The sequence below is a fragment of the Coregonus clupeaformis genome, chromosome 1 (assembly GCF_020615455.1).
Source record: "Coregonus clupeaformis isolate EN_2021a chromosome 1, ASM2061545v1, whole genome shotgun sequence".
NCBI lineage: Eukaryota > Metazoa > Chordata > Actinopteri > Salmoniformes > Salmonidae > Coregonus > Coregonus clupeaformis.
In genome coordinates this window covers 16,204,913-16,217,084 of record NC_059192.1, presented here as the reverse complement: position 1 = coordinate 16,217,084, position 12,172 = coordinate 16,204,913, and the positions used below count along the sequence as shown (strand labels likewise).

Here is a 12,172-nt window from a genome sequence, read left to right as displayed (position 1 = left end):
CTGATAAATGTTTCAGTTTAAGAGTGCACATGCACACACGTGCAGGTGTACTATATCATAGTGTATTGCTTTGCGGATTCCTTCCTCCCAGAGAATATCCTGTTCAGATGTGAGGTGTGAAATTTAAAGCAAGAAGGTGTACATGAATAAGTCAAGAGTTGTATTACTAGGGAGACATTCACATGGCTGCGGTCTACGGTACGATGTAGTCTGTAGACCGCAGAGCTAAGTTGTGCCTGGGGGCAGAGAGGGGTGGAGGTGGGGGGTCTGTAGCCCGCACGCACACACACCCTTGCATTTGCTACTGTATGGTATGGAAGCTGTAAATCTATTTCCCTCTTGTTTGTAAGTATTAGAAGTCTAGAGGATTGCGTGCCAAATGCAGTCAAACCATTATAATGAATCAATGATCTGTGTAGAACTCTCCACTTTTCTCCATCTAACTTTTGGTCATTTGCAGCCCAACTGATTTTGACATGTTGCCCTCTCTGTTGGAAAATCTCATTTTCAGATGTATTCACTTTATCCATTGTTAGTACTTTCACAATTGGATACTGTATACTTGACTTCTTGTATACTGTGATCATGTAAGAATAATGTTTTTTTAGAGTCAATATTTAAAACCCAGTTGTGGTTCTCTGGAGATATAAATGTCATATTTTATAGATATTAACAAAATGAAGCATACTCGTGAGTGAGCTTCCAGTCTCTGACTGCTACAAACCTTGCCTATCCCCAGTTTCAGTAATTGGTGTAACAAGAGTGTGGATTATTCAGTTTAGCCTCTAGTTTGTGATGAATGCTGAACTGTTGGTGTGTCCTCTGTAGTGTGGGGGGTGAGGAGGGTGAGAAGATCTATTCTGTACTGTAAAGCAGCCCCTCAGGTTCCTGCCAGAAAATGACAACCCCCCCTCCATCCTCCAACTACTCTCCAATGTCTAGCATTTGCAATCCTTTTAAAACTTTGTGACCTGAATATATTCCCATTATGTTTTGTCGCTGCTGTGCTGTAGAACTATGAGGTGGCGTTTTGCTTCAGTCAGCACTAAATGATGGATGTCACAACACAGGCCATGCATTATGTATCAAGCATTACTGATTTAAGGCGTTGAGGAAATGCAAAAATGTGAAGTCATGTGAATTCATACCCATCACTCGCCTCTTGTATTTCATGGTCGAGAATGTTCCTGATAAAAGGTTTTCAGGATCCACTTCGCCAATTTTATGGTAACAAAATGAAGCACATATAAAATGTATGGAAGGCAGGCAGGTTTATGGAAGGATGAGAATGCTAAATATGTCTCTCAGCTGACCCCTAAAAGCACAATATCCATGTTGACATTTTTAGGAAGCGCCTGCTTCATTTTCCCCATCCCTGTCTACGCATCATTCAATCTGCACTTCTGAACAATACAAAGAGCCCATCTCAGTCAGTAATCCCAGCAGCTTTTACTGAATAGTCTAGTGTTACTAAGTTATAGTGACATTTGACAGACACTGACTGTGTATGATCGATCAACATACTTTTTCATTTTTATGTTTTATAGTTATTTTTTTGATTATAGTTTAGTTTTTTTGACAAAATTACATATAACCTTCTCAATCACCGAACCTGAGGTATATGATTTGTGAAATGATATATCAGGGTTTTGTGTTTCTCTCTGTGCTGTAATATTACATCTCATGGACTTGTATCCATCTGTATTGTTGTTTCTCTGTGCCATAGGTTTCAACAATATAATAGCTCATGGTTTTGTGTCAGTCTGTGTATAAATTAAACTCTTTCTGTTTGATGTAGGTTTCAGTACATCTTGTTTTGTGTGTATCTAGCTCTTGCTGTTAGTTTCAATGGTTTTGTGTGTATCCTTCTGTGTGCTCTATGTAGGTTTCACGCCTCCTGGAATGGACCGGTCATCTCCAGACAGCAGTCCAGTACATGGTTTAGTACGCCAGGCCTCCGTCACCACCGGCGTCAACATCCCCATCATCACTGAACTAGGTGAGACACACAACAGACCATTTACTACTGATAGATCCCAGCGGGCAAAACACGTCGAAACGATGTCATAATGATGTCATTTCAACCACTTTCTGGTTGTTGTGATGTCATTTGCCTGTTGGGAAAATATTGTTACATTGTACACAGAGTTTGGCCAACTCACTTAGAGATTTAGAATCTTCAGAACCGCCATGTTGGCTCCAACAGTTTGTTGGACATTCATTTGCGTTCTGGTTAGAATGCAGGTTTGAATGTTTTTGTTGTGGAATGTTTGATGCCAATGTGGACGGTAGTTGGCCGAACTCTTTATTTTCTATGGCTGTGATGACTAATTCTAGCGATATGTTGATGATAAAGATTAACGATTAGTGACTTTGGCTGAGATTTGATGGATTTAGATACAAAACTGAGCATTTGTTGTCATTTCAAATGTCACCCTCTTTCTGTAAATTCTAGCCGAGATGTCTCGTTACGAAGTCAGAACACTCTCACTTCTTCTATGTACCATTTGTCCATTAACAGCCTGATGGAGAGGGCAAAAAGAGAGTGCAAGAGGAAGCTAAAAAAGTGCCACGGTAGCAAAATGGGTCCATTTAATAATAACAATGGCGCTGTCTATATTCTCTAGTATTCCCTGTGGTCCAGGGGACTCATGAAAGTTTCACATCTCTGAGGGCTTCTAAAGCACCAGAGACCAGGGACACTAGAGCCACTCTATCACCCCTGACTAAAGCACTAGAGACTAGCCACTCTGTCTCTATCTCTCCCCTCTGACCCAATTAGAAAGCATTGAGGCGTGAGGAGACTAAGAGATGGATGGAGGCACAGATAGAGATAGAGACAGGGAGAGAAACAGGGACATGAAGCAGCATGAACGTTTTCTCACCTTTCTCTCTTTACAGTCTTTAGTACTACATATGTAATCAACATAACAAGTGTAGCTATTCAGGTTTTTTTCTTGCAGTATTTGGTTGGATATGAATTAATTCCACAGGTACGTTTGATTTAGAATAATTTCAGCTATGTTTGATTTAGAATAATTCTATCCCCGCATATTCTGTTAGGCCCTGGTTATTATGTATGTAGATGGTACTAGCATCACTAACATTGTCCTCCTCCTCTCTGAGAGTAGAAAGAGAGTGAAGTGAGGCACAACTATACACTATAATTGTAGTGTCAATGTTGTCAGTTTACAGCACCATAGTCAAGATGCAAGTCTAATGGAAAATGTTAAGAAGCTGGCTGAATTGCCAGATCAATTTGATGGAGTCACATAAAGTTGGTTTATGTATACAACATTGTAAATCCCTTTGGTGTCTTAAAAGCCGTACAAATTGGCAATTCATGTTTTAGTGGTATGGTTCAGTCGCATCTGGGCTACGTACTTTAATCTCTGGTGCTGTAGTTGTATGTCATGGACAACCATGGCTACCTTTACATACAGTCAGTGTCTAATCCTGTGGTTGACATGATGCGTGGTCTCAGACAGAACTGCCTTTCTTTTTCTCTTCTCTTTGAAGCTGTTCCCATAACGACCCTATCTCTCCCCCCTCTGCTCTCCACACCGTCTTACCTTCATTAGCTAAACCTGGCAAAATACTGCCTTTGGTTTCATTCAGTCAGGAAAAAAACTGTGGAATCAACATACAAATGATAACTGAGCTGGGTAAGCCAGGCTTTTGTCCTCCGCTCGCTGCCGTCCAATCTTTCGTTTATTTGTTCTCTCTCTCTCTCTCTCTCTCTCTCTCTCTCTCTCTCTCTCTCTCTCTCTCTCTCTCTCTCTCTCTCTCTCTCTCTCGCTATCATCTTGTCTTGATGTATCTGGCTGCAGCCGAGGTCCTCGCTGGCTGCTCCCATGGCTTCACTTTGAACACATTTTTTATTTTTTTTATTCTCGGTTTCTGGTTGAAAATGGACTGTCTTGTTTTGGCCTTTTTTTATTTAATGATTTTTTTCCGTGGTGTTTAGATTTTTTTCCATTTCGTTTTTCCGAGCATCGTTCTGGCACTTTCATCATTGCTCGGTATGTCCTTGTGGCTGTTTTCATAGCACACACCCCACTCCCGACCCCAACCCCTCCCTCAACACCCTACCACCCCCCGGTTCAGTCTCTTTGGCCCGGGCCCGTTTGCATCACCAGCCCCCTTGTCTGGTTGACTGACATGTCTGTTCCTCCGCAGCACAGAGGAAGCCTGGGAAGAAATCATATTTCAAAACACTAAAAACTATAGATCAAACCTTCCTTTTAAGATGTTTATTTTTATTTATTTTTGGGGTTGTTGCTTTTTATTTTTTATTTTTTTTAACCTAAAGCCTAGATGTTGAAGGAGTCAAAGAAAGGCTTGTTTTGTGTGAAGCACTTTTCAAATGCAGTTGGATCTCAGGGTCTTGTCCACTGGCGCTAGAAAGAGAATCCTCTCATCTGAGGCTAAATAAAGACAGACTGTTCTACTAGGAAAAGTCATCTTTACAAATGGTTAAGAATAAGTTTGTTTTTATATGGTTTCATCTTGTTCTTTTCCTCTGGTTAGCAATATTCTATACAGTATAGAAAGAGATTTTTCAACCCTGGCCATGTTATGATTTGAACTTTTTTCATCATTAACAATTTCAGAATGTCGTATTAGTTCGATCTTTAAATGCAGGCTGTGAATTTACCCCACAGCCCTATGTTATTATTGTTGTTTTAAATAATCATTTGACTTTCAGGAAAAGGTAATTACCTCAATATCTCAATAGGTGACGATGTGACCACACATTTTCTTATCTGAGATATCAATGAAGCTCTAAAATGCATGTTACATTACGTGCATGATCTTCTCACCTGAACATGCACAATATCATCTTGAATATAAAAACCACAATATGGTGGATTGAGGTGTTTCACACACCTAGGTAAAATCCATGTCCTGAATGCAATACAAACTACAGAAATGGTTTGTTCATGACGGAATGTACTGTGCATCTACCATGAATGCCAAATCCATAACGCTTTGGTTCAAACACCACTATCTATTCTATACCTCCAGACCTGAGACGTGAGACCTGTGAGAATATATGCTATTGAGTCATAGAAGGACTCTAATGTAGTGAATTATTCTGTTCCGGTCAGTGCCTAAGACTGGGTGTTGACTAGAAACATTAACACTGTATCCCAACTTGGAATATTGGCTCATATTGAATCAATGGGTCACAAAAACAGTCTAAAATCGAACAACGCTTCACAGTTCACCAACAAAAAAGTGCCCTAGCTAAGTCACCCAGTGATTCTCTACTTCTCTGGTCCTCAGGTGTGTTGGTGTGTGTATGTGGGTGGGTGTTTGGTGTGCTGTGCGGTGCCCTCCTTGCCCTCTCTCTCTCTCTGACTGTGTTTTGGGTCTCCCCTCTCTCAGTGAACGACTCCAACGTTCAGTTCCTGGACCAAGATGATGACGATGACCCGGACACGGAGCTGTACCTGACACAGCCCTTCGCCTGCGGAACCGCCTTCGCTGTTAGCGTACTGGACTCTCTCATGAGTGCAGTGAGTAGACATTACTAAGTATACGCTACTCAGTTTACACGGTTCTTAGTGTGCACGAGATGTAAAAAATATATGTAATACATTTTATTTATCCTTTATTTAATCCGACATCATACTAGATGTCTCTCATGTACGGGGTAGAAGTCACTAGGACCAAGATTCCCCTTTTTGTAAAACTGAAGTCTATATTTTATCGATATTTAAATATATATTTAATCCATATTTTATTTAGGTAGGCTAGTGGCTATTATTGCCATAGGGTGAAGCAGCATTTGACGAGGGAAACAGTTGCAACATGCAGCAGTCAAGGGCTAGAAGTGATTGGCTTTGAATTCAGGCAGAGTTAGTCCAGTGTTTCATACAAGATCACAGCAGACACCGGACAATACACATATAGTAGGTTCACTGTAAGACGTGCATACAGCCTTTAAACTAAGTAATTTAAAGGTCTTAACTAAGTACTGTATACTAAGAACTGTAAACTCAGTAGTGTATACTTGGTAATGTCTACTCACCTGCACCCATGTCTGTTGTCTCTAATGCTGGCTATTGAATTGAAGATGCTTTTGATTAAAATAAGTGAGAGAAATGTAGCATAGATGGATTTAAAAACTGCATACGTGCGCGCGCACACACAGAGTAAAGTAAAGGGCTAGACTTAAAGGATGTGGTAGCCTCATAAGATGAAGTGATCTGCTCAGCGCAGTAGTAATACGGAGTAGGCAGAAGTTGGTAAATGAAATGCCACATTGATCAGACAGCGCTGACAGCTCCACTGACATCAAAAGGGAAGTTGTTGCCACAACTCCTCATATAAAGTGTCACAAAACAAACTTTCAAGGGGCTTATTAGATCTTTTCACAAGGTAAGTGCTGAGGTTCCCTCTAATGGCACATATGACATGCAAGGTGGGCCTTCAAAACACTTTCATCTTACAACAATGTCAGCCCTGTTCCTGAAGACAAGATAAGGAAAAAGTATTATCTTCTGACTTCGTTCCGACCATCGCTTCTCCCCTCTGGTGCTGTGATGGCTTAATTCCAGCTTGTCACACTGTGAGTGAGGTTAGAGGAGAGCAGAGTAGCCCTCACACACACTGGCTGTGGTCAGAGGTGAGGGTGAGTAATGGAATGCGCTCATCCATCATGGTTCTCCACAGAGCTGTCAGGAGCCTGGGGAGAAGAGCTGCCACTCAGGGCGTGACTTACAGTCATGCGTGCATACATTTTACGTATGGGTGGTCCCGGGAATCGAACCCACTACCCTGGCGTTACAAGTCCCATGCTCTACCAACTGCGCTACAAAGCACCATTGTTATGAACATTCTCAAGAGCTCTCCGCCATAGTGGTGCCCAAAAGTCATGATAAGCCCAGTCATTTTGAACAGCGGCTAATGACTATTTCGCCTAAATTGCACTATAGCAGCCTGGAAATATGATGACATTGCTAAAGTAGGCAAGTATTTAGTAGAAAAAAAGTTTGCTATCATTATCATGTCGTAAAATTTACTTTAGACAGGTGGCAATATTGTCATTAGCTAGCAAAATTTGTTTAAAAAATAAAGAAAAGCTAGCAATGCTAACATTGGCTAGCTAAAATCCGGTGGTCTCCACTCAATCTTAGCTAGATACAGTGAGGGAAAAAAGTATTTGATCCCCTGCTGATTTTGTATGTTTGCCCACTGACAATGAAATGATCAGTCTATAATTTTAATGGTAGGTTTATTTGAACAGTGAGAGACAGAATGACAACAAAAAAATCCAGAAAGACGCATGTCAAAAATGTTATAAATTGATTTGCATTTTATTGAGGGAAATAAGTATTTGACCCCCTCTCAATCAGAAAGATTTCTGGCTCCCAGGTGTCTTTTATACAGGTAACGAGCTGTGATTAGGAGCACAAATGTACAAAATCAGCAGGGGATCAAATACTTTTTTCCCTCACTGTAGCTAGCTAACGTTTATACTGCATCTAAAGTCAATCTGGCGACATCAAAATTATGACAAAAGGTTTTCCAAAAATGATTTGCCTCCTTTATAAATGTAATTGTATTTCAAAGCCACTCTAATGCACTTTTAATGATATATCGTCATCAGTGCCAATTGACAATGCATTGAGTAGAATGCTCAGTCTGGCATCGGTCCTAAAATGAATGTTCAGAACAATATTGTGAAGAAACGTGCAACCATGAATACTCTGAAACAGTTAATTATAGGAACTCTGTGTTCCATGAGGCGCTAGCGTGGACATTAGGGGCTCTGTTTTCGGCTAGTGTTAAACCAGTGCACTTGTCAAACGCACGCTTGTTTGCAATTTCGACCTGTTTAAAGCCAAACGCCAGATTGGTAATTTACCTGTTTTATATGAGCTCGCTTGCGTGGGAGGGGTGGCAATATCTGGGGATATTTAAAACCAACCGAAAACTGGTCTTAGCTGTAACGAGGTTGGTTATGTCATGGATTTTGACAATGGAAGCGCAGCCTATCCAGCCGTTACACACAATGCCCATATGCACATGGAACAAGATAAAAAAAAATCCAGTTTCATTTGATTAAAAACCAAGCATCCCTTCCTCTCAATGAAGTCTGTTTTTTTGTCCTGACCAATGCATTCGCCAAGTAGTCAGAACTATCGATAAAGGGTTTGGCTCGTGAGACCACTTTGAAATAAATCTCAATCACCAAAACTTTATTAAAAGATCAAGTTTGACAGCAGCAGCAAAACAGTGAGGACATCCCCTTTTTATCTATGTAGGCTATAAACATTTTTGGGCCAGCTCCTGTTATTATTTTGGATGTGCTTAAAACCCCCTCCATGTAGGCTATATGCCCATCATGGAAGAAGAGATGAGATTATCCGGTGACACTCATATTTAGAAACATGTATTTTCCTGTAACCTGTAGCTTGTTTTCCATTTCCTTTGATATAAAAAAAAAAAAACTCTTAGTAGGATACCCTTACGTTACTATAACGAAAGCTGGTTTAACAGCATCTTTCTTATCCTGGCCATGCATTAGAAGTAGTCTATCCATGAAAGGCGACATGCTTTTGAATTATTCACAGTACTACCTGCAGTACTCCATTCGGCTTGTATCTTTCCCCATTCCCCGACTCTTTTCCGGTTACCAAACATGCGCTCCTCCAAACTTATTGAAATGATTCAGTCCTATAATGCAGTATCAACGGTAGGCCTAGGCTATGTCTTGCTTATTGAGAATGTGCCTCACACATACTATACAATTTACGGGAGCCTAGTAGTTTTTATTTGAGGAGAAGTGCGATGACAAAAGGCCTATACTTGTTGAAACCGATTACAATAATGTTGACTGTCAACACTCTAAACATATTGAGCAAACACTGGATGTTTTTTTTTACTGTTGGTATCAGTCATTACTGTAGCCTATGCTACAGTTGAAGTCGGAAGTTTACATACACCTTAGCCAAATACATTTAAACTCAGTTTTTCACAATTCCTGACATTTAATCCTAGTATGAAAAAATGTATGCACGCACTAACTGTAAGTCGCTCTGGATAAGAGCGTATGCTAAATGACTAAAATGTAAAATGTAAAAATCCCCTGTCTTAGGTCAGTTAGGATCACCACTTTATTTTAAGAATGTGAAATGTCAGAATAATAGTAGAGAGAATTATTTATTTCAGCTTTTATTTCTTTCATCACATTCCCAGTGGGTCAGAAGTTTACATACACTCAATTAGTATTTGGTAGCATTGCCTTTAAATTGTTTAACTTGGGTCAAATGTTTCGGGTAGCCTTCCACAAGCTTCCCACAATAAGTTGGGTGAATTTCGGCCCATTCCTCCTGACAGAGCTGGTGTAACTGAGTTAGGTTTGTCGGCATCCTTGCTCGCACACGCTTTTTCAGTTCTGCCCACACATTTTCTATAGGATTGAGGTCAGGGCTTTGTAATGGCCACTCCAATACCTTGACATTGTTGTCCTTAAGCCATTTTGCCACAACTTTGGAAGTATGCTTGGGGTCATTGTCCATTTGGAAGACCCATTTGCGACCAAGCTTTACCTTCCTGACTGATGTCTTGAGATGTTGCTTCAATATAGCCACATAATTTTCCATCCTCATGATGCCATCTATTTTGTGAAGTGCACCAGTCCCTCCTGCAGCAAAGCACCCCCACAGCATGATACTATTTTTGTTTCATCAGACCAGAGGACATTTCTCCAAAAAGTACGATCTTTGTCCCCATGTGAAGTTGCAAACTGTAGTCTGTCTTTTTAATGGCGGTTTTGGAGTAGTGGCTTCTTCCTTGCTGAGCGGCCTTTCAGGTTATGTCGATATAGGACTCATTTACTGTGGATATAGATACTTTTGTACCTGTTTCCTCCAGCATCTTCACAAGGTCCTTTGCTGTTGTTCTGGGATTGATTTGCACTTTTCGCACCAAAGTACATTAATCTCTAGGAGACAGAACGCGTCTCCTTCCTCAGCGGTATGACGGCTGTGTGGTCCCATGGTGTTTATACTTGCGTACTATTGTTTGTACAGATGAACATTGTACCTTCAGGCGTTTGGAAATTGCTCCCAAGGATGAACCAGACTTGTGGAGGTCTACAAATATTTTTCTGAGGTCTTGGCTGATTCCTTTTGATTTTCCCATGATGTCAAGCAAAGAGGCACTGAGGTTGAAGGTAGGCCTTGAAATACATCCACAGGTACACCTCCAATTGACACAAATGATGTAAATTAGCCTATCAGAAGCCATGACATCAGTTTCTGGAATTTTCCAAGCTGTTTAAAGGAACAGTCAACTTAGTGTATGTAAACTTCTGACCCACTGGAATTGTGATACAGTGAATTATAAGTGAAATAATCTGTCTGTAAACAATTGTTGGAAAAATTACTTGTGTCATGCACAAAGTAGATGTCCTAACCGACTTGCCAAAACTATAGTTTGTTAACAAGAAATTTGTGTAGTGGTTGAAAAACGAGTTTTAGTGACTCCAACCTAAGTGTATGTAAACTTCAGACTTCAACTGTATATAATAAACAGTATTATCAATCCACAATGGACTGGGACAAGAATATTCCTTGCCCCGAGCCGAGTAGATGACAACGCAAAGACCGTCAGAAACCTACAGAATTTGAGACAAACGCATACAGTATTAAGCCATGGAATGCCTTGATTGGCCAGTTAGTGGCCAAGCCCAAGTCACACCTACGACTTGTCTATTAATCAAAATCCAGGCCTTTCGGGCCACCAGCAGCTATTGTGCTCATAATAACAGCTGTGAAAATAGAAACAATATTTCTGACACATTCCCGGAACAATAGCGCTACCGCCAGCGCTTAGATTTCCCATTGCGTTAGGTTTGTTAAAATAGAGCACTAGAGCTTCTATTCTGCTATTGTATTTCTATACCTGTTGGAACAATATGCGTTATCAACATGCTTGCTTCAGCTTTTCAGTGTATTTTATTAAAGGAGTAATGGTATTGATGTGAAACCTGCTAAACCAATCTATGAGGAGAAGTTGAGGAGAAGTTGTCTTAGTAAGCATGGCTGGTGAATGAATGTCAAATGGAAGTAGTTCCGGTACAAGTAAAGCTTTTTCTGTAATTGGTCTGCCCTGTCTCCTCACCTCTCTGTCTGGTCTGTATGAAGAGACAAGGGTCTAGATAACATGGGGCACGTCCACTCCGTGTCTCTCTCCCATCTCTCCCTGTCCTCTCCCCTCCACTCCTCTCCATACCTCCCAATCGTCATCTCCCATCTCTCCCTATCCTCTCCCCCCCACTCCTCTCCATCCCTCCCAATCCTCCTCATTCTCCCTCCCTCCCTATCATCCCAACCTCTCTTCATTCTTTCCCATCTCTCCCCCCTCCCCTTCTCCATCTGCCACATATCCTCTACCGTTGTGGCTCTAATGGCGTCTCCTTACTTACGGATCTCACATCCTCTTATGTCCGCAGACATACTTCAATGATAATATCCTCACCCTGATCCGGACGCTGGTGACTGGGGGAGCCACACCAGAGCTAGAGGCTCTATTGGCAGAGGAGAACGCCCTGCGAGGGGGCTACAGCACGCCACAGACACTGGCCAACCGAGACAGGTGTCGTGTGGCCCAGCTGGCCCTCTATGATGGGCCCTTTGCCGACTTGGGGGTAAGTGGATGTTTAAACGGAGCTGACACATTTTGGCACTCCCCAGTAGCACCCAATCCTGCCTGGTCGCCTCCTAGCGGCACTTAATACAAAGTGAAGAACAGAGAACACGCAAGGGGGGCTCTGTTAAGGAGGTTGTGTGTGTGTTATGGAAAGGAATAATGCAACTGTCTGAGAATATCCCATGAGTTATTCTACTCTTTAATTTATCAGTGCATTGTTTATATATCTAATGTTAAATGTTTTACAGTTGTTAATAGTGCTTCAGATTCTGAAGGGGTGTGTCACAAAGTGAAAGGATGTTGTTTTGTGTCCTTTCCTGCATGATATAAAGGACATTTTTACACTGTATATTGTTATCTCCCCAAAACACTCAGCAAAACTTATCCAGGGCACTGCAGTTTGATATTTGCAAAGACTATTTTGCCACTTAGATAAATTATTACATTTTTACATTTAAATTTTTAGTCATTTAGCAGACGCTCTTATCCAGAGCGACTTACAGTT

The 12,172-nt window shown here is 41.1% G+C and overlaps 1 protein-coding gene across 23 annotated transcripts in view; it reads left to right on the top strand.

Annotated features, from left to right (window-relative positions):
- LOC121574320 (calcium-activated potassium channel subunit alpha-1) overlaps window positions 1–12,172 on the top strand; it is a 251,192-nt gene that overhangs the window by 226,927 nt on the left and 12,093 nt on the right. For 12 of the 23 annotated variants that reach the window (XM_041886943.2, XM_041886938.2, XM_041887001.2 and 9 more), the window contains 4 exons: window positions 1,886–1,999; window positions 3,582–3,665; window positions 5,392–5,522; window positions 11,471–11,665. In XM_041886943.2, the coding sequence (XP_041742877.1) occupies window positions 1,886–1,999; window positions 3,582–3,665; window positions 5,392–5,522; window positions 11,471–11,665 (524 nt within the window). The remainder of the gene's footprint in view (window positions 1–1,885; window positions 2,000–3,581; window positions 3,666–5,391; window positions 5,523–11,470; window positions 11,666–12,172) is intronic. The other 11 variants (XM_041886964.2, XM_041887023.2, XM_041887014.2 and 8 more) reach the window with 1 other exon arrangement.